The 23474-nt window shown below is 36.8% G+C and overlaps 1 protein-coding gene across 3 annotated transcripts in view; it reads right to left on the bottom strand.

The window, feature by feature from the left end:
- The window catches only part of LOC149086418 (serine/threonine-protein kinase BRSK2-like), a 77394-nt gene extending 54275 nt beyond the window's left edge, over positions 1-23119 (bottom strand). For all 3 annotated transcript variants that reach the window (XR_016195809.1, XM_089255526.1, XM_089255527.1), the window contains exon 1: positions 22792-23119. Coding sequence is in view for 2 of the 3 variants with exons in the window: in XM_089255526.1 (XP_089111652.1) it covers positions 22792-22882 (91 nt within the window). In the remaining variant the exon portion in view is untranslated. The remainder of the gene's footprint in view (positions 1-22791) is intronic.
- Positions 23120-23474: the final 355 nt, after the last annotated feature.

Here is a 23474-nt window from a genome sequence, read left to right as displayed (position 1 = left end):
GATCACCAGGCAGCGATATGCAATGATGGCCATCATATGGAACATGCTTTGCTATAATAAAAATTTTACAAGCAAAGAGTGAGGCTAAACGTGTAATTTATTGTTAAAGAATGCCCTCTGATGGCGACATTTGGAACTAATTTATTTTTCGCTGAAAGAAATTCCCATCCCTTAATCAAGTCATCCACAAAATTTAAAAATTTTCTGATGACTGTTTTCGGTTGTAGGCAGCTCTGAAACAGGCTTCTTTAATTATGGATACCCCGTGTATTGCAATCTGCCATAAAAAACCTGTCATCCCATTCCTATACGAGAGCGTAGCGAATCGCTCAAACACAACGCATGTGGATGTAACTTCAGAAATATACTCTATGTAAGGAGTTCATGGTGTTCATCATGCGTTACTAGAACGAAATAATTAGATAAAGTAGGAGTAAAGTAATATGTCAGTTGGGATCTGTCCCTTGTGCTTCTTTTATTATTATTCTTCAACCAACGAATTATATGCAGTTGATCTCTTAACAGCGTGAGAGAGCAACAAAAAAAAAAAAAAAAAAAAAATAGATCTCATTCACAGCGTGTAGCCAGTGTACGCTTATCGATTGCGGCCCGTTGTTGATGTTGCCAAGAAGCTGCAAACTCATAACCAGGGTTCAGTAAACCCTGACTTCCATTAAGTCTCGAAGGAAATACGACCACTTTTTTTTTAACGTTCGTTAGTTTTAGTGCAAGGTGCTAAAAATGAAATGGATCTATGGCTTTTGCCCATGCTAAATTGACGCGAAACATGATGTGATGAATGAGTTACAAAAGAATTCTCTCGTGCCATTTCCTTATTCATTGCCATGTTGAATAATGCCGGAAACAACTAAAAACAATTTATTGCTTGAATGACATACCGATAGTTTTGGTTGCAAATCTGAAGTGTATTTCAATAGGAAATTAATTTCCAAGACAATTGTTTTTTTGGTTTGATTAACAAACTTTGAAAGCGAAGTCATTAATTATCTATTATTTTTATATACTCATTAAAAACGTTTTCAAGAAAGAGTTGTGGTTTTTAATTAGATTCATCAATGAAATCTATGTCAAAATTCTCAAGCTACACTTTAAAACATTTCATCATATTTTTGAAAAGAATTTATGAGATTATTTTTCGCAATATTTGCTTATTTTCCATATTCATAATATTTGAATGGGAACCTGCTCCCTTCATTTGAAGTATAAGAAAAGCCATGTATGTTATTCTTTTTGAATGACCCTACGAACAAAAAATCACACTCTTTGTTCATAAAAAATAATGGTCTCAAATAATGATAATGTCACTGCTCAACACTGATTTTGTTCCCGAAGATATTTTAATGATTTTAGGATGACTTTGGGGCACTGAATCCGAATCTGCGATTGATTTTGTCGGACTGGCTCTTGTTTTTGAGATAAAGTGAAAATTAAATTTCCGTAGTAATACCATAAGCCAGTGGTTCGCAACCTTTGGAAGCCAGTGTCCCAGTGGTGCCCGTGTGGCATGGCATGGTGGTAAGATGCTCGTCTACCATCGTGAAGGTTGTTGTCAGGGTCCCGGGTTCGAACCCAAGAGAGGACATAGGTAAGATATTTTCCTTAAGGAACTCGAGGCGACCACCGATAGACAGCGCCTTCACTTCAAACCCATCTCACTAATGGCAGTAAATTGCGATATGGCCAGAGTTGGTGTTTGGTGAAGTAGTGTCCCAGTGGATTTTTTTTTTTTTTTTGTACGTGGATGACCCGGTCATACACACGACTAATAGGAAATAAATGGGTAATAATGAAACGGTGAACCAATTCATTGCCCGGTTTGACTGACTCAGGGCCCAGTGGTTGAGAAACGCTAACATAAGCAGCATGCAAATCATATTGAAACTCTGCATTATATAAATAAATACATTAAATCATTAGCAAAGATGTTTCAGTGAGTTTTGGGGTGCTGATTCCGAATGTAGTATTGGCTTTGCCAGACTGACTCTAGTTTTTTGAGATAAAGTGAAAATTGAAATTCAATGGTAATAATACATAAGCAGCGTACAAACCACATTGAAACTGTGCGAAATGTAAATCATAAATAAACATATCAATACACAAAGATCACTGATGTCTGATAATGATATAAATGTGATAATGTGTTGAATAAAATAGGAAAATAAATAAAAAAATGAATGCAAAAATTAGTAGCTGCAGAGTATATTGAAATGTTGAAAGTATGCATTATCTCAAAAACTAGGGCCAATACGGCGAAATCAACACCAGTTTTGAAATCAGCAGCCTCTCAATATACCCTAAAACCATTATAAAAGCCAAAACCATTATTAAAGCCTAAAACTATTATTTTTTGTGAGCATTGTAAAAAAATCTATCTAAAATACAATTTAACAGGCAGTTAATTCCGTTTTATCAATGTTCAGGATGTGCAATGCTGTGATTGAAATGTTCTTTTTCCCATGTACGACCTAAAATTCATGAATGTCTTATTCACAATTTGCAGCAATTTTTGTCGAGTTGTAAAACAATCGGCTCTCACAACACAATACCGAGAGATGATCCTTGTTTATCCGGTATCTTTACTTACCACCACGATTTTTACGATTTTTGAGTACTTCTGTCTCTTCTACTACTACAGTATTTACCGTACTACTACTACCACAGCCGTACACTACCTCGTAAACATTTACTCTGGGGAATTTCTTACGACTTGGTACATGTTGGAATGTTTGTTCTGAGTGTATACGTGGCCCCTAACATATTTCTATTGTCGGAGATATGCTTGTTTCGTGTTATACTGGTGTTGCATCCTTTTCTTCCATATTTTAAAGTGAAAATGGCAAATGCCCTAATTTTCGTATTATGTTAGTAGCGTGTTGAAAGTTTGTCTGAACTTTGCGGAGAGACCGGTAGCATTCGCGCCTCGAAAATTGAAGACTTCTGCCTCCTGTCAGTCAGTATGTCTGGCAGTTCTGTGAGACAGCGAATGTTTACAGGAATGTGCATGTAAGGTATAGTAGTAATAGTAGTCTAGTCCCTCCTCAGAGATCAGGTGAACCTTCATCACGATATACTTACCTTACACGAAAATCCAGGCATTTGCCATTCTCCCTTCAAAATATGAAAGACAGATAGAAAAAGAAAAAATTTCGGCTCTATCAATATCGAATCGTACCTTGGTGCAGTAACCCAGATCGATGAGATATTTGCCTAAATATCAAAGGATGTTTTGAGGTGTCCGCGAGTTCGATACCTGATTCGTCTTTGTGAGAAACATTCTTGACGTGGAGGTACAACAGAAACGGTGATAGCATGTCCACACAAAAAAGATTGCTTCTGCAGTGAGTCCCACACTAAGGGGTTAGCTCATCAATCTCTCTGGTGAGTACAAAAAAGGGCAAAAGTGCCGAACGATCTCGTTCGGAATTGACAATAAATTGTCGGTCTCGATCGAATGAGCCCTAGTGTGCAGAAAACGACCGTGGTTTGGCAAAAATGATCAAATGATCTGGCGTGGGCTTTTAGTGCTGCCTATCTATATTTCGAATTATGAGTGAAGTGTGAGGATTGAACATTTGTACTGTCGTAGGCCCGTTGCTCTCTTTGGCGTGACATTTTAACGGAGAGATCTTCTCGAAGTTGGGAGCGACGGAAAACCAACTTCAGCCGACCATCACAGATTTGCCGTCTGAGGGAATCGAACCGGAATCCTCGCGATGCGGGCCCATCACGAAACCCTTACGATTGCACAGCAACACTCTTATTTTAGAGGTAACCTACATAATTTTTTCGACACCTTGCACACACGCACATCTTGGCATTTACTTTTTGCTATAGGTATTCTGGATCAACAACTGTCTCAAAATTTCATCATGAGTTCATTTATAAGGAGAGATTTACCAATCTTACTCAACTTATCTGCTTTTAAATCTAGTGCACATGTTGCCGAAAGATTCAAATTTTTTCCCGGGTAAGTGTATTTATCGCAACTCATTCCGTTGAATTAAAAAAGGAAAATAAGGAAAATGAATGATCAATATCAGAGAGTACATCGCGTGAGTTCAAAGATTATGTCATCATAAAGTCCCGACCCCGTGTACTCCGATCAATAAAGAGGGAAAGGAGAAGATAAGTAGCTGGTCTTCCTCAAGAAGCATAATTAATTCATTCCCCATTTGAGAAACTTCACTAAGGTAATTGCAGTTCACGGGAGGAGAAAAAATAAGGACTTGTTTGTGTGTGTGTGTGTGTGAAAATAACCAGATCAGGTTCAAGGAATGAAAAAAATGAGATTTTCAGAGGTTATCATTAAAGAGTACAAAAGATGGTATTTTTTTCCCCAGAAATTCTAGATCTACGGTTCGGAAGAGAAATTATCAAAGACTAAAACAGAGAGAGAGAGAGAGACACACACACACAAAAAAAAATTTGTGAAATATTTGTGAGAGAAAGAGAGAGAAGGGAATTTATGTTCCCTTTCCTTTAATACACAGTGGCCAACGTGCACGCGATTTTGCAATAAAAACAGCCTCAGACAATAAAACTCTGAAGGTTTACTCTCTACGCCCACAAAAAAAGTACTTAAGTATGAAAAGAGGCAACTACAAAAAAATAAGAACGGGGGAGAAAGATTTTCATTTTTTGAGAAAGCTTCCAAATCTTGAATGGCCCTTACTTTCACGAATCTTGTCTGGGAGAGAGAGAGAAACTGACCGTCGTTTTATTTTGACCAACTCATATTAAATTGAACTTGTCCCCTTCCCATTGAACCTCGAAACGAGCTTGAATGAGATTTAGAGTCTACAACTGTAACGAATGAGGGCTGTTATTTCTGAATTCCACCCTTTATGACAGGGGTCACACAACCGCGGGCAAGATATGCGTTATTCCTGGCAATCGTGGGCCAGAGACTTGTATATATGGGGGTGACCATATGACCCGTGTTTCACGAGATATGGCCGTCCCACCTTTATTAAAGAATGATCCGTTTTTTCTCTCATTTTAAAAGAGGTTTAGTTGAATTTTTGGAATCAAAAATTAAGATTATTTTCATGGCAAAAAAAAATCATATTGTGATAGTTATGACTCAAACAATGATGATTAATTATAGTCATATAAATATTTTCATCACACATTGTCTGTCGTAATCGTTTTTTGGGCGAATATCATTTTGATTTTCAGTTACCATCACTTTCTGCCGTCATTATAGTTGGCAACTTTGCTCGCCTTTGACAATTTTGGCTGTAATTTGCAACTTTACTTGTCCTAGGGTGGTATTTACCGACATGGTTTAAACTACAGACACAATTTTTGGATACCAGATCGACACCGATTGGTTAAAAACCCGAATTTAAGAAATCCGTATTGATCTCCTATCCGAAAATTGTGACTATTGTTTAAACCATGTCGGTGGACACCCTTAGGCAATTTTTGGTTACAACTGGCAACTTTACTTGCCATGACAATTTTTTTGGAAAGAAATATAGTCAGCCTAAGGTATTTATTATGTTATGTGTATTGATATTTTTGTACTGGAATAACATTCACGAGCCGGATGGAAGCCCTTGGCAAGTCGCATTTGGCCTACGAACTATATAGACTGTGAACCCCTGCTTTATAATATAATTAATTCCCTCTTTTTTTCGTTTTAAAAAAAACATTTATTATATTAAATTCCGATATGGAAAAAATGGCATAAAAGTAGAAAACGATCTGATTTCGTGTACAAGATTTTTCCTGGAGTAGTTTTTTAGCATGACGTAAATGATTCGGTTAAAACTTGATACAATGAAACTTCGATATAACGATAATCTGCGGAAAAAGGAAAGAAAATCGTTGTATAGGGACTATCATTACATCGAGAGGCAATATTATAACACGTTGCACCCAAATTTAGGGTGTTGTTGACATCTTTTCTGAATCAGTGTTGTTAGTACCACCAAAAAAATTGCACTTTTGAGCATTTATTCGCCAAAAAAATTATAATTGACAGTTAATTAATAAAATTCAAGAACCCTATATAGACTCGAATATTTTTCCTACTTTGGCACAGACATGAAGAAAGTAATGTGGGGAGGGGCATTGAAACGTTGCCAGTTGTACCTTAAGCAGGCAGACTTTCGCGACATGGTACTTGCATAAAAAAATATAACAAGAAAATTCAGGCATTTGCCCTTTTTACTTCAAAATATAGAAGACAGATCGCGGCACCAATGGAACAAAAGCATAATTCTGACAACATAAATACGTTAGGGCCACACGTACAATCAGAACAGCCGGCATGTACCAATTTGTTAGAAATTTCACAAGGGAATATGTACGAAGTGCATGCACGATAAAGTAGTAGCAGTGGTCGTCCCGTAAATACTGGACTTGTTCGCGTACACACGAATAATTAGGAGGCTCAGCCATTTCACAGAATTTACTGGAGGGAAGCTGGGGGGGAGGGGGTCATACAGCATGAGCACCCAAGTTCCAGTGCTTAATGGCATTAACTGCTTTAAATTTTTAAATTTTATCGTCGTTGCCTCCTTGAGTGAAATGTTCGAACGAATCGAAGAACAGGATAATAGACAAATTGATAACGCAGTGAAATTTGAAATTTTCTCCTCTCTAAACTCCATAAAGAGTGCATTTTTTGATCTATTTGCCCCTTTTTTTCATTTCCTGACATGTTTATCTTTCTTATTTTTCTATATACGGCTTGTTTAAAATAATTTTCTACTATGGCACCATTTTCACGACTACGGACCGGTGAAAGTAGTTGAACAATTGGACCAGCGAAAATGGGAGAACTAGTTTGCGAAACAGCAGAAATCAAATAAGCATATAACCACTTCGTTGATGTGAACCACTGATGCTAATCAAGAAAAAATAATTTAACCGGAGAAAACAGTTTGCGGACCGGTAAAAACTAAAAAAAAAGAAAAAATTATCTGTGAGCCAGAAAAATCGAATGGAAGTAATTTACGTGCAGGCAAAAGATAAACGGGAGGAAAAAATTTCGGACTGATAAAAACTTCTTCGTAGTCTTCGGACTAATACTAACTTCTTCGTAGATTTGCTGATGGCTTCGGCAGAAATAAAAACCATTACAGAGACGTATAATATTTAATTAAATCTAAAATTAAGCAGCGGCTGCATGTATGAGGTGAAATGTTTCGCTGACCAGTGTTTGGAGAACAAGGTGGTTTGTACAAAGTGAATTTCAAATGCATGTACGGTAAGTAGACTCTCGCTGATCCGGCACATATACGTATCACATCAGGGTGTGCCGGATTACCGAAATCACCGGATCACTAGAAGTTAGTTGAAAAAGCTCATTTGAATAACATCGTAGACGTCTCTTATTAGAATCACGGATGACATTATCATTCGGGTATTACTATGACTTTTGCAAAGTATGGAGCAGACCAATATCATAACATGGGAAAAAATTCGTTTCTTTTCGATAAATTATCGTTTACCAACCTGCAAGGGTATGTAGGATGCCAAAAGATGCACCTTTTCTTCGTCGATAATCGCTTCCACATTCACAATGCCCTGTTTGGGCAGTATTAGCTGCTATAACCCATGAATCCATGTACGCATGAAGTTACTTTCGTACTGGTCCACCGGTAATGGAGACGAATTAATGTAAAAACAAAAATTCCTTTCTTTCAGTTCTTGGTTAATTTCTTTCAGTAGATCAGATTCACAATTATTCGACCGAAAGACTATCTCATGTTATATATGGAACGTACCGTACATAAAAAAATTATCATAATTTGCAAAACATATTATATGATTTCATAATAGGTGAATAATAAGAATGTACTTAGGATTTTAGCTTGAATCAAAAATCTCTAGCAGAATGGGCTAATGAAAGGAGCCTGATCTTTAGTCTTGATAAGTGCATAGTCACTCATTTTGGTTCGACCAATCCACGTTTCACTCACGAGTTAAATGGTATCACTATCCTGGATATAACTAAGATCACCGATTTGGGAATTCTCACTGACGAGAGGCTTAGGTTTTCTGAACATTGTTTAGTTGTGGGAAAAAAACACCCGAATAGGATACTCTCTAGGTTTTTCATTCTTTCAAAGGTCTTCATTTCTTAAAAAAAAAGTTTCTTCGCGTTCTCCTAAGGTCATTCTTCTGCTTTTCTGAGGCTTAGTTCGTCCTGCAATGGAGTATGCCGTAATGTTTTGGAGACCAATACCTACAGGGAGACATAGACTCGGTTGAGGGAAGGGGTGCAGAGAAGGGCACACAAGGCTGTGAAGAAAGACTTGATTTCTTGAATATGCTTTCATTGGAAGGGAACGCATATGTTGAGGGGATATGATCGAAGTTTTTTTAAAATTTTCAACGGGATGGATAGGATTCAGTACAAGGGATATTTCAGTACAGATGGCTGCACCATCAAGAACACGAAACAAGCGCAACTCTCGCAACATAAATATGTTAGGGCCATACATACAACTCAGAACACGAATTCAGACATGTACCAATTCGTTAAAAATTCCGCATAGAAATTTGTATACGAGGTGCATGTACAGTTAAGAGCAGTAGTAGTAGTAGTAGTAGCGAAAAAGTTTCATATCTGAAAAACACACTTTGACTGCTATTTATCAACTGGTACTGATTAGAAATATTTGATTATAGCTGCAATATGGATGTTTATTAAATTTTAAGACAAGGAAAATCTAATTTCCTTTGATTATACAAAAACAAATTGAACTGTTATAAACGCTGAAATTAGTGACAAACTCGGAAGCTAAATGAACATACATATTATAAGTGAACATGTATTTTGCAACCAGTTGTGTGGAAAAGAAAAACCAAAGAGTCATTAGTTATTTTCATACGCCTCGTTCGATTAAACTGGAGGTATGGTCATCGTATTTGCTTTTGGATTTCTTTCGGATTTAGTTACCATATGTTTATTGTTATCAGACACTTGATCGCATTAAGCGGCGTGCATTGCGCATAAACTTCTGCGTATAGCCCCACGAGGGTGGGGCAGACAGGTCCCTAACCCTGGAGCCTAGGAAAATTCTTGTTTTTTGAAACCATAAATTTACCATGGGAGGGGGGGGGGGGTAAAAAGTCTACCCTGATGGCCCACCGAAGATCCCAGCCTAGGAGTCCCTGCTCCAGGATGTGGAGGCTGCTTCTGCGCACAGACATGAAGTGACACGTTTTTCCTCTCTTCTGCGCTTGAAGAAAAAACGCCGGATTGCAGGATGCGCCGGATTATCGAGAGACTACTGTATTTTCAAAATTGCGTCATTACCTCGGAAATATCAGAGTTGGCATTTAAAAGAAAAGTTAACATTTTTTCTCCCATGTGTATATAAAGAAAAAAAAAAGCTACTCCAGGGATGTAAGTGTTTTCTTTTTCGTTGTTCTTTTCTTTTCTTTTCATTCTGAAACATTAAGCATAGTAAGTATTTTAATTAAACGCTCGGTTGGAAAGAATCGATCTGAAGGTACAGCCAAAACCAGATCGCGCTGAAGAAAGAAACCCCGGCTGTGTAATGGCAGGAAGCCCATTAACGGAGAAATCGATCACGTTACATGGAGAGAACCGGACTTTCTGCGAATGAAAGTAAACCTTCTAAAAAGATGTTTCTATTGGGCGAAATAAATCACTCGGAAAAAAAAAATTGGTGCAAAATAAATCATTTGGAAATATTTGAAATTGATGTATTATATACGTACATCTGTTTGCTGAATTGCGAATAGGAAGCAGTTTCACGAATTACATTTGATGAAGAGGAGCTACACTAAAAAAAAGTTGAAGACTTTTACCGTAAGAAGCACCGTAATTTCCGGTAAAAATGTCACTGCAATCTATAAGCTGTACCTAGAAAAATGATAGAAGGAAACTTTTTTCGTAGGAATACCGTGGCTCTCTCTCTCTCTATAAGAGCTGTCATTCATTCAAATAGACGGAAGTAGTTTAGTTGCTTTAGAACAGTGTTTTTCAATCTGTGGTTCGCAAACTCTTCGGGGAGGGGGAGGGGGTTTCATGAGTACTTTGTGAGGCAATTTTTCTCAATCTTTTGAGGAGTGCAGGCCACTTCACTGGTTTGAAAACGTGTCGCGAACCACATAAGGGATCTGTAACTGTGTCGCGGGCCACTTAAGTGATCTGGGAAAGCACCTTAGGTCATTTGATCATTTTTGTAGCACCTCTGTCATTTTCTGCACGCGAGGGCTAATTGGACCGGGATCTACAATTTATTGCCGGTTCCGAAATAAATGTTTGCGGTAGAAATATTTCTCTGTGGTCATGTCGCCGTTTTTGTTGTTACTGTGCGTCAGGAAAGTTTCTGACAAGGACCAAACGGATATCGAACTTGCGACACCTCTAAACAATCTTTGGTACTGTAAGCGAGTATCTTATAGACCTGGGCTACCGCACCCACAGCTTAAGTTACTTGAGTAATCTGCAAATGTGCCGCAGGCCCACTCAAGTGATCTGGGAATGTGCCCCAGGTCACTTGAGAGAGATCTGTAAATGCACCGAAGCCCATCTAAGTGGTCTGGGAATGTGCCACGGACCACTTAAGTGGTCTCGAAATTCACCTTCTGACACTACAGGGGTATGCGGAGCATTGAATTTGAGTGCAGGGGATATTTCAGTACAGATGGCTGCACCATCAAGAACACGAAACAAGCGCAACTCTCGCAACATAAATATGTTAAGGGCCCACACATACAACTCAGAACACACATTTAGACATGTAACAGTTCGTTAGAACTTGAGAATGTAAACGAGGCGCATGCACGGTTAGTAGTAGTAGTAGCGAGAAAACAGTCACATCTGAAGCTTTGTCTGCTATTTATCAACTGGTACTGATTAGAAATGTTTTATATTATAGCTGTAATATGGCTGTTTGTTGAATTTCAAGACACAGGGAGAGAATCTAAACTAATTTTCTTTGTTATATAAAAACAAATTCAATTGCTATAAACTCTGAAATTAATGACAAACTCGGAAGATAAATGAAATTCAAAGAGCGAATCACGATTGACCCTCCGTACACAAGAAGGGACTCGTACAAGGTCTTAATGAATAATTCCGGATAACGTCTGGAATAAAGTCCACGGGAAGATAAGCATTTCCTTGAGACGTTAAACGTTATACAAGAATTTTGTTGCCAAACACGATACTCGCTTCAGCACGAAACACAGGAAACAATCGATTTTTGTGAGAGGACGCCCTCTGTAACACAATGTTTCAGAGGAGTTGTGGAGTTTCCCACGATGCTCTCTTTTCTCTCTCTTTCTTTTAATATAATGCTCTTTCCTCCCCGTTGTATGTATTTATTGAGTTGAGAAGAGTTGTTATATTCCGTTCGATATGAACTTGAAGATTTCCGCAACTCCTCTCGCAAAATTGCTGTTTGCGCACACATTTTATATTATTCCGAATCTCCCGAGAAGACGCAATGCTGCTCATCAAATATAAATAACTTTGCATGTTTTTTCTTAAAAGTTACTTATACAGAAAAAACGTTTTTAAATATTGAATCAATATTAGCTAATACTCTCAGACTTTTAAGAAAAATTGTTACTCTCAAAGAAAAAAAAAGAGAAACTTTTATAAGAACCACCTCATGATAGGGCCAATTATTTTTCTCTGGAATTTTCCCCTTATTCATTAGCTCATGTCTATTAAGGGACCTCCTCTTGAATTCGAAAAACGGAGAAAAGTTGAGGAAAAACAGCATAGATAGGGGGATAAACGCCTCCAATTATCCTGTTTTTCCCAACTTTTTTCCAAACATTTTTACACTCTAAACGTCCATACTTTGCAAACTTATTCACCATGAAAAAGTGGCGTGTTTCTTTCGTACTTTTGTCCATAACCAATAAACGGGTAAAAATAAAATTTTAGCAGTAAAAATGTGCCTTCTAAAAAATATTAAAAATAAATGTTCAGAGTACAGTATACTCTCAGCACATACACACACACAAAATCAATTTCATATACAGTGCACAGATTGGAAGACGTATAAAAATTTAATTTCTATATTCCCCCCCCCCCTTCTTTCGAATTATAACTTTACATGGGTGAAAAAAATCACAAAATTTCTCTCTTCAACACTGGAATGACTTCTTGAACTCCTTCAGAAATTCATCAAATTTCATTTACTGTATGCAAAAAGCCAAATAGAATGTTTATTTTTATTGAAAAGTGGAAAAAAAATCCCGAATTTGTGAAATAAATTTATCTTTTATGACTTTTCTTGAAAAAAAATCTTGAATTTATACTAATACTAAAATATGTTTAGATTGATGAAATTCTCTCAAGCTTCATATATTAGAGCGTTATTACCAATAACGCGTACTACAGAAAACGAATAACTTTCTGGGGATTCGATAAAACCTGCACTTGGACTTGTAGTAAAAATCGGAGAATCTTTCTGTCTCATCAGAAATTCACATGGAAAAAGTCATGGTCATGGAATAAGAAACGTTATGACCCTTCTCGTTTTAAATCATCCCTCTAAACATTTGAAGAAAAGAAAAAAAAACGTTAGCTTATAGTCGGTCATCATTCGAAAAATAAGGAGAACACTTTCCGAGAATCGACCTTTTTCAAAGAAAAATAAGAATGAGGAGAATAAGAATAGGAACGCGGCCATGAAATCGATTGGACAAGTAAGCAGCTGACGAAAACAGGCAAAAGGAATATGAGGCGCTGCTGCTTCGGAGATGGGTTTTCGAAGCAGCTGACTTTCGGTTGGAATCGTCATCATGATTGTTCGTGATGATGGCGATGCGCCTTCGTTCGAATCAAAGCTCGCTCGCGATAGCCTCGAAATTCAATATAATTTTTTTGGTGGCCTTTTGTTCTCAAATCGAGCCTCGAAAGAAAAACTACGATCCAGAAAAGAAAACTCGATATTCTCTCTGCGGTCGTTTGAAGCCTCTACGATATGGCACTTGCAATTGGTTTTTATTTATCGGGTGATTCCAGAAACATCACGATCATCATCATCGAGATCAGAATCTTTTTAGAACTTATTTACGTTCTGAGATTTTATTCGGATATTCTACGTTAATTAACGAACACACACATACACTGAGTTGCCACACTTTATTACGATCATCTGATAGTTTACTGTTCTTTAATTTTGTTCATGCAAACATAATACTTGAATTCACTACTTTCCAGTGCAGATTCAGTCACAAATACTTTTAGGGGAGTAACAAAAAAAAAAAGAAAACGTTTTTGATCAACCCTGTATCATAAAAAAGCTACAAATAATTTGTAACTTCCATAGAATATCTTACCTGCTTTTCTGCAATACTTTATCCATGTTTCGTGAATATAGGACGTATATTTTTGAAGCTATAAATGTCCCTTGTTAAAATTCCAATTTCTATTGCATGTTTATCGCTCATAACATGCGGAGTTTTCAACCAAACGATACTTACAGAACTGTGTACAAAACACACTGCAAAGAATTTTCGAATGTAACAATTTAGTCTTCGATGAGATATAAGCATTTCAAGTAAAATGACTCTTATCCACACATGTATAGGAAATATAAATTTCATAATTTGGTTTTGTATAAAATATACAGGTTGTCCCAAATTGTTTCCACAGCGTATATATACAGTCGAATCACGTTTAAACGAATACCGTTATAGCGAAAAATCTCGTTTTAGCGAAAACTTTTCCAATCCCCTAGATAAGTTCACATGGAAACAATACAAAAACCTCGAATTCCTTTACAACCAAATTTCGTTATAACGAAATGATTTCTCCGATCTCTTGGAATTCGTTATAACGGGATTCTACTGTATCTGCAATCGTTGACTTTAGAAACATACTTTCAATTACAGAAAGTTTTCAAATAACGTTGCAGTTACATAAAATCTCAAAATTGGTTTCAGGAGTCGTAAAATGAAGATACTAACTTTTCATACATTCCCCTTTGTGCTAAAAGTTTCAATTACTGAAATGCAGGCCCCACTCTGAAAATTAATTTGCAAACATCGTTGATATTTCATTTGAAACTATACAATTTTTTGTAAATGACTTCTTGGAGCTTTATTTAGATTTCAGTAATTGGAAGTTGAAAGTAGCTAGAAGATAAGGGATTTTCCACAAGTCGATTATTTTCTGTCATTTGATTATTTCGAGAATAAGCCCGCGATTTTATGCGAATGAGCGTAGACGCGTATCTTACGCTATATGTATAAGAGAAATACTTGAGCATAATACACGTCTACGATGTCAAATGGTTACATTTAAAATTTTTTACAGTATGTCTGATGTATAGTATCAAATTTTCTGTGAGTTTGTAGAAAATCCTGCAAAAAAAAAAAAAAAAAAAAAGCAACAACAAGAAAAGAACATGCGATGGAAATTGGAATTTTTATATGAAACATTTATATCTTCGAGAACATACTTGCTATTTTCACAAAAACGCACACAAGTGTAGCGCGAAGCAATTAAAATATTCTGCGAAAGTAACAAATAATTTGCAGCTTCTTATGATACGAGAGTTGATCAAAATCATTTTCTTTATTTTTTGTCGGTCCCCTAAAAATATCCGGGATCAAATCTGCACTGGAAAGAGTTCAAGTATTATGTTAACATGCCCGAAATTTAGAACAGTGTGATGCCATAACTCATTTGCTTAAAACTGTCAAGTGGTCATAATAAGATGTTGTCACTTAGTGTATTTATTTGATGATTAACACGAAGGTCAATAGGATATAAGTAACATCGTAATTCATGGAATAGTGAAGATACTTTCGTTTGACCTAACACTACAAATTTCATTGTAATAATGACTAATTAACTGATGAACGACGTCATAGAAAAGATTAAACACAATTCTCTTCAAATAATGTTACCAGCGTAAATCACCGGGATTAAAAACCTAAATCTCTTTCCCAGACCACTCGCGAGTCCCGTCTATCACCATTAGGGGAAAATTTACTCTACCGTTTTACCCTATAAAGACGTTGTTCTGATTTGTCACATTCTGTCTGAGGAACTTATTAGTGAATATGCTAATCTAGTATTATGCCTACGGGACAAGTTTTTAGGTGGTAATTTGATAATTTTTTCGCACCATGGGAATTTTCGGCACACGAACTAGACCGGGATCATCAGTTTATTGCTGAATCCGAACGGCAGCGTCCTGCATTATATATATATATATATATGGAAAAAAATGATAATGTAGGACGCTGCCGCTACTTTAGTCATCATATTACCGTTCCTGTTGTTGTGCCTCCGCATCAGGAAAGATTCTGACAAGGACGAATCGGGTATTGAACTCACGATACCTTTGATCGTCCTTTAGTACTGCAGGCGAGTATTTTATCAACCTCGGCTGCCGCGCCACATATGTCGTTACCTACTTCGGGATTTCCCCCAGGAACAGTGTCCATCGTCTTGTCCATTAGCTCATGTGAACACTGTTCAGTTGGTGAGGTTACCTAATATTTAAATCAGCATCGAATAAATTTGCATTTGTGATGTTACTTGGTTAATTAATTTAAATAATGCTGATGATTAATACGTGGATTTTCTGCATTGAATTGGCCACTAGAAGCTCAGACTTGAATCCTATTGAGCAGGCATCTTCAACCCGCTGCTCGCGAGCACCACGTTGCTGCTCCCTGATGTACTCAGAGCCCGATGCTTATGTCTGATTGCGTGCTCGCGTGCACTTGATCAACGCCCCAATTAAACAACTTGCACAAATTGTATTCAAGGATCAAAATCATCCTGATTTCATGCATTCGTATGTCAAACTTGCTATAAATATGCTCTTCTTTTGATAATGGGTGCGCACACAGTGCTCGCGACTAGAAAAAGGCTGAAGACCTCTGCTATAGAGCATTAAGTAATATCGGAAATACCAATCAAGAATCAGGGTCAAAAGCCCCCCCCCCCCCACCATCATGAAGAATTGATCTTAGCTATATTGCTAAGAGCAATTCAATCCTTTTGGTAATTGAAAGCGGAGGAAAAAAAAGGCAAAATAGCCAATAAATTTGTTTTCCATCCTCATCTCACTTATATTACAGTAAAACCCCCTCTAAACGGAGACCCCCTCAAATGTGGTCACCCATTTTCTACGTCGAAATAATAATTTCCCCTTATATAATTAAAGTATGCATTTCAAACCCTTGATTAACGGCCACCCCTCTTTACCGGACGAATTTTTCGGTCTCGCCGCAAAAGAAAGATTTCACTGTATTACATTTTTACAGTAATTTCAACGCTAAAACTTTTATTACCAAGATTAAAAATTAATTAGCAGAACACTAATCTGAATCTGAGTTGTGCTATCATCTTCCACATTTTTAAGTGGAAATGGCAGATGCCTGAATTTACGTGTTGTAAGTATCGTGCTATATATCTGTCTCGCATTCGAACATGGAAGTTTGGGGCACCATCTGAACATCAGTGTTCGCTATTCTGACATTTTATACAAAAAGTCCAGTACTCTGGTTCAATTGAACGGTAAATTGCTCAACTACGATGCATCGGTTGGTCCTGTACGCACTTTCTAAACCAGTGGTTCCCAACCTGCGATGCGGGAGAGCATTTTTTGGGGGTACGAGATGGAAAAAAATATTACATGTTGACTGATTATTTATGAAAATTAAAATAATGGTAAAAATTGAATTTTTCAATTCCTAAAAAAATTTGAATCATACCAATATCTTGACACATCATCTCCTGACTTCTACTCGCAGAAATGTGTCATGCGGATTTTGCATTTTAAATTTTATTTTTCGAGTAGTGATCGTCTTCGTTTTCCATTTCGCTTGAGAAAAAAATACCATTATTTACCTAAACTATTTCGTGGTTTGTTTACATCGGTACCTCGTGTTAGTAGCGTGTAGTGCATGGATTTGATACAGGTCATGAACACACATGACTCAGGAAAAACGTCAAAAAATTCAGTAGAGTGTCAAATCATTTATAGTGGTTTCGGCTGGAATCAAAAAGTGAAGAACTATTCAATGAAACTTTCTTTCCAAATCTCAAAAGTACAATAGTAAAAAAAAGTACGTAAAAAAAATATAGTAAGTTTTTTTTTGTTTAGTTTTTTGTTTTTGAATTAATTTTCAAAAAAGATGAAGCAAAAACTAAATATTAGCCATAGCCGAAAAGGCAGTAAAAATTTATAAAAATTAATTATTGGATAATTAATGTAATCAGTTACAGAAAAAAACTGAATTTTGTGACAGATAAAAAACGTATTATCCATGGTGTTGTGCGGGAAGATAAGTCACATTGCTCTGGGGAAGCTAAAAGGGTTGGGAACCACTGTTCTAAACTGACGTTCACCTCTGCTATCAACAGCATTTGGTGCTCCGTTCATGAGCTGCTTGTACTGTTGAGTGGAGTTCAATTCAGTCAATCGGAATTCCCATTTGTTTAGTAATGGTACATTTAAACGACATGAGCAACTGAATATTTTACAAACCACCCAGTTCTAGGCATAATGGGATGCCTAGCTAGGAATCCGAGTACATAATTTGTGTCTTGTTTTAAAATCTGACAAATAACTTTTCTAACCCTTTCAGAACCTGCTGTCACAAATGTGTGGGGTGCCTTCTCTCACTGTAGAACTTTTTCTTTTGACCCCAGAGAGATAAGCTATGGCTTAAAAGATTGTGTAAGTTTTGAGTTAAGTTTTAAAGTTGATTTCTTTGAGCTAGAAGTATGGTGAACATGAAGTTTCGGAGCTTTCATCACATAAAGATGAACTTTCGTCTTAAAGGATTAGCCTGTGACAGTATAACGACACGACTGGTATATTTTCATCTCACAGTGACTCTTACATTATTCATTAGCTACACGGAGTTCTTGAAATGTTAGGTGGTCACAATGGTTCCCCCACAAGGGGTGGGGCTTACAGAGCTCCAGGACAGGGGACCCCCGGAAAAATTCTTATCATTTTTTGTGTTTTCCATACTATAAATTCACTATGAGGAGGGCAGTGAAAGATCTGCCCGGGGGCCCGCCAAAGATAAAGGCAGTGGTCCCAACCTTTTTTCGATATGACCCGCCAAAGCATGTTGTTGTCGTTGTGTCATCTGGGGTCCCCCACCCTTTGAAGAAACACACGAAGAGGGAATACGGGAACCCATGAAGTTCCCTTGCCCTTCTCCCAAGATGCTCAGAATTTACCAAGAAATTCCAAAAAATAAAAATAAATTATATATTTCTGAAAGAAAATCTTTTAAATGCTGTTTCAATCGATTTCTGGGAATTTAAAATGCCTTTTGAAGATTCCCTAATAGAGAATTTTATTTATTCGGAGATACTTTTTTCCATTAAATATGAATTTTTATTGATTCTTAAATTATTTTTTCGTTGAAAATGAATTAATTAATGACATTAATTCATATAGAGAGAGATAGATGGCGAAACTACTAATACTTCTACTTCAGCGCCTCACGCCACAGTGAGTGAAATAAGGAAAGCCGAGCCATGTCTCCAGTGGTGTAGATAGTAGCATGATTGCCCGGTATACAAGAGGGCTTGGGTTCGAGTCCCGGCGGAGACGTGATGACTTTTCTTTCCGAGTTCACCTCAGCATAATATCCGGAAAATAACTGTTTCCTTGATTAATTCGTATGTTTTTTTTCCCTTCAAATATGAATCTCCATTAATTCTGAGAAATAATTTCCCCCTTAAATTTCATTGACTGAAATTATTTCCATTAAATATTAATAATTCAATAATTCTGAAATTTTTTCATTAATAAATTATATTTTTAAATTAATTATAAATTATCGCGAATTCTGGAATTCTTTCAGGAGGTGGGGGGGGGATGGTGCAACGCAACAATGTGATTTGACCGTGCATAATGGTAAAATGACTGATCATCTCCACAGGATGAGGGGGGGGGGGCATAGTGCGATAATGTGACTTCACTGTGTACAATGGCAAAATGACTGAACATCTTAATAGAATGTGGGGCGGGGGGCATGGTACAATACTGTGACTTGACCGTGTATAACGGTAAAACGACTGACAATTTATTTAAAGAATGTGGCGGGGGGGGGGGAGATGATGGTCACAATGATGTGAATAGACTGTGTATGATGGTAAAATGACTGCTCATCCATCATAAACAAATTTGTCTATTTCTGGAAGAATTCTTTTTTCATAATTTTTCAATAGGCGGTTGCTGAAGGGAAAAAAAGTGCACCCGTCATTTTGTAATAAGTTGGCGGGTTTTGGTCCATCGCATCTCTTCATGTTTGCCATTTGCCCAAGAGGAACGTTTAAAAATAGTCTGCTATTTTTATTTGCTTTCATTTTTTTTTTTCAGAAAGGGAAAGTAGGTCAATGCTGAAGAATTTCTTATCTCTGAATTCCAGATGCTTCAATACCAAATAATTTCTCATTTATCGACTACTTTTATTTATTTCCTCCGTCCCTCACTCTCTCTCCTCTGCTGCGTCGATTTCACAAAACTTTGTTTACGACGTGTTATTGCGAGGAGTTCGAGTCTTGAATATTATCGGTTCGTGGAATCCTCGACGTCTTTTAAAACCTTATTTAACCGAGCGTGAATCATTTTATATATTTTTAGTCTGTCGTTTTCTTTCTCTTCCTGATGGCGGAGACATTTTTGTAAAGGTCTTTGTTAGACATTTTTTTTAAAGATTTATATACGAGTTTTACGAAAATTCATTAACTGTAAATTTTCTACATTTATAACATAATTCAAATAGTTTATCTTAAGCATTCAAGTTTTTTTCAGATAATATCAAAATTTTCACTGGTCCAAATGACCATATTAGCGGTAAAACTTATAAATTCTAGGTTTTAATCTTTGAAAAATTCAAATATTTTGTGTCCTTTCTAGTCACTGATCTTTATAACGATGAAAACATACCCCCAGATTGGGAGTATCAGTGACGAAAATAATCAAATTATAAAACATTAAAAAAATTATAAATCAAATTATAAATGATTGAATAATAAAAGAAATTATATATGATTTAATTTAAAAAAAGCAAATTATAAGTATAAAAGAATAAAATTTAATTAATAAAATGGGAAAAAGCGTTTTCCGTTAGTTTTTGCTGCTTTTTCCTAACTTTTCTCCGGTTTTTTGAATTCTAATATTTCAGTGAATTTCACACTTGGAAACATGAAATTTTTTATTCGCCCCAGGAAAGACTGCGCAACGACTTTGTAACTGTATTCTTGAGCATAGGGTGCCAGTATAAAAAGTAAATTTTTATATTTTTTATAACAATACAACTCCCTTTTTAACATGAATGACGTATCTGAGCTCCACACGTTATTTGCATGCTTTTTACAATTGGCTCAACAAATCGACGGTAAAATGTGATGCGAGACGCGGTAAGTATGCATGCACCCTGTATAGATATTAAAAATTCAGAAAATACCGTGATCGAACGTTTTGATAATACCACCACACATCGAAAAATTTCGGAAGAATTTTTTTTTTGTCTGTTCATTTACAACAAAAAACTAAAAAAATAACCCAAAACCATTTCTACCGCAGCAGTCAGTTAACACACCTACACTCGCATTGGCACATACTGAAGAAAAGGAAACCGGAAATTGATACCATAAGACCGTGATACATTCTTGAGAAAAGAAATAACTAATTTTTCTAGAAACAGTCAAATTTCAAGTTATTGTATGAAAATACAGTTACGTTGAAGGCGAAAAAAAAACAAAAAAAAACACCACAAGCTGATTCAATAGAAATCATGAAATTTCTATGGTTCGTTTCACTGTAAAATGCCTCTACTTGTTAAGAAACAACATTTACAGTCCGTCTCTCCCACAAAAAAAAAAATTGCATATCTCGTCCTACATTTTATCTATGTGAAGATAGATTAGACCGGCAGCGTAGAAATTCCACAGCGGAATGCTTACGGGGTGCATTCACGGTGCAGTAGTAGTTGTGCAAAGCCGATTCCGAAAGTTCGTGTCATTGGCCGGGATACGGAACCTGGCCTGGCTGATGTAGTATTTGCAAGGCACATTATTGCTGAAATGTATCACGGATTATAACTTTTACACGCGATTTAATGCCTGTCCCGATATATAAGTAACAATACACACAACACACTTAATATATCCGCTGATTATATTTCTTTCATAAAAATGTGGGATATCGCCAAAAAAGTTGTCAAGGAAAGTGAAGTTGACAATTACGACTGAAAAAATAAAGGCAAGTAAATTTGAAAGTTACTTCCGAAAAAATTGTCAAAGATGAGTAAAGTTGCTATGTGGTTCCCAACTTCGAGCCAATCTCTCCATTAAAAAGTCTCGCCACAGAGAGCAACAGGCCTACAACGATAAATTATTCAATCATTACACTTCACTCATAGTTAGAAAAACTGGTGGCACATAACAAGCATTACACAGAAACAAACTTCACGTCAAGTTTCACTACACGTACACTCACATTCCCGCATGTACCAAGTAGTTAGAGGTTCCGCAGAGGAATATGGACGAGGTGCATGTGTGGTTTAGCAGTAGTAGTAGTAAAGTTGCTAATAACAGACAAAAAAAAAAAAACGTTAAAGGCAAGTAAAGCTACTAATAGCAGCCAAAAAAATTGTCAAAGGCAAGTGAAGTTGCCAGTTGCAGACAAAAAATTGTCAGTGGAAAAAGTAAAGATGCTAATAACAGCCAAAACATTGTCAAAGGCAAGTAAAGATGCCAACTATCACTAAGATTGCTGAAAAATCACCAATCAAAATAATTGGTACTGAAAGTCAAAATGTTTAATCGAAAAACGACAAATATTTGAGATGAATATATCGACTACAATTAATTATGATGGAGTCATAATTATCAAAACATAATTTATGTCATGAAATAGTCTTGATTCTCAATTTCTAAAATTCAACTAAACCTTGTTGGACATAGGGGGAAGTAAAACAAAATTTTATGAAAAAGTTGGGAAGGCCAAAATTACTACTATTAGTGCTAACAACAACCCAGGCTAATCGCTCGGGTGATTTATTGTCTGTTTACATCGAAGGAATGAGTTGAAGCGAAAACTTTGATAACACTCGCCTCCCGGCGGCCAGAAGAGCGACCGGCACAAAGCCCCTAGTCCCATATCCCCAGGACGGGTCCACCGCGGGGCCAAAATTACTGCAATATCCGTAAAATATGGGGTCACTCTTTATTTACAATTTTCTGCCTGCGAGCGAAATACTGAATATCTGGCCTGTGGACTGAAAAGGTTGTGCAACCCCCTCCCTAGTATAAATTAATTTAGCTAATGCCCTTTTTTTTGTGCCCGTGTGAGACCAAAATAGTAATTGATAACTCCGATATGCATACAACTCCAGTTAATTTGTTTTGAAAAATTCACATTTGTTGCAACCGCATTTTTAGAAAAATCTCACTTTTTCATTATTTTATTTGAATCAAAGCGATTTTAAACTAGAACATTGCGTATGTTATGCGGATGTATAATGCCCACGCAATTATGATTTTTGTGCATATTCCGTATATTTCAACGCAAAACATGGCTGGTCCCTGATAATACAGTAATATTACTGAATGTTGGAGAAAATAACATGGAAAAACATTTTCAAGAGATAGAAGATTCAGAGCGTGCAATGTACGGGTGCATTGAGGAATGCTTCGATCCTTCGCGTCCGGTTGCTGTACGTAATAGCGCTAGGGGAAAAAAGGGGGATGGTTTTTATTTACTGTGGATGTAATGCTTCATTTATTTATTTTCTTCAATTTATCGTCATTGTTAGGCTTACCTGTCTGTCCTTTGCCCAACGTCTTTTCCAAGCGGTACGGCCCGACGTATTGATAATGGTGAATATCCGTAGACGACCTGTGAGAACTCATATCTGCACCAGCACTAATCCAACGGTATTACGGTTAGTTTCGGCGTCGAGCATCAAGTTCCGAAGAATTTCGAGACTGGGGATCCCATGGTTTTTGTTGCAATCATATCCGCAAAACCATGCTCAGTGTGTTCTTGTATTTTTTTCCTTTCTTATTACCCCCCCTATTTGGGTGGGGTGAGTGTTTGTGTGCACGGAATTAAAAAGAAGAACGACCCATAGCAAATGACGAGGGGTTGGCGGCACACGGGCGAAAGTCGGCCTCTCCCGGTCGCAGTTTCAATACCTCGAATCCAGGATTGGCGCTTAAATCTATTCTGGGGTTTCTGGTCCTGGAAAACAGGAAAAACTCGCCAGATTGAATCCCCTCCTCTCTTCAAACCTCCCCGTTCTTTTTCCTTTGAAATAATCATATATAGTTGAAATAGTTGCTTTCGTTCACCCTTTTTAATTAATATATTGATTACTTATTTATGGGTGCGAATAATTGCAATATTTGGAAGGGTTTCACCTTAAAATATCGAACAATTTTTATTCTTTCAAACACCTCGACGTATACGGGGTGTCCTGTAAGTCTTATTTCGGCCTTTATC

The sequence above is a fragment of the Pholcus phalangioides genome, unplaced genomic scaffold (assembly GCF_987345545.1).
Source record: "Pholcus phalangioides strain wild (caught in Gottingen) unplaced genomic scaffold, Ppha-v1.0 ptg000004l_1, whole genome shotgun sequence".
NCBI classification, from domain to species: domain Eukaryota; kingdom Metazoa; phylum Arthropoda; class Arachnida; order Araneae; family Pholcidae; genus Pholcus; species Pholcus phalangioides.
The sequence above is the reverse complement of the archived record's forward strand: the minus strand, read 5'-3'. Positions and strand labels throughout refer to the sequence as shown.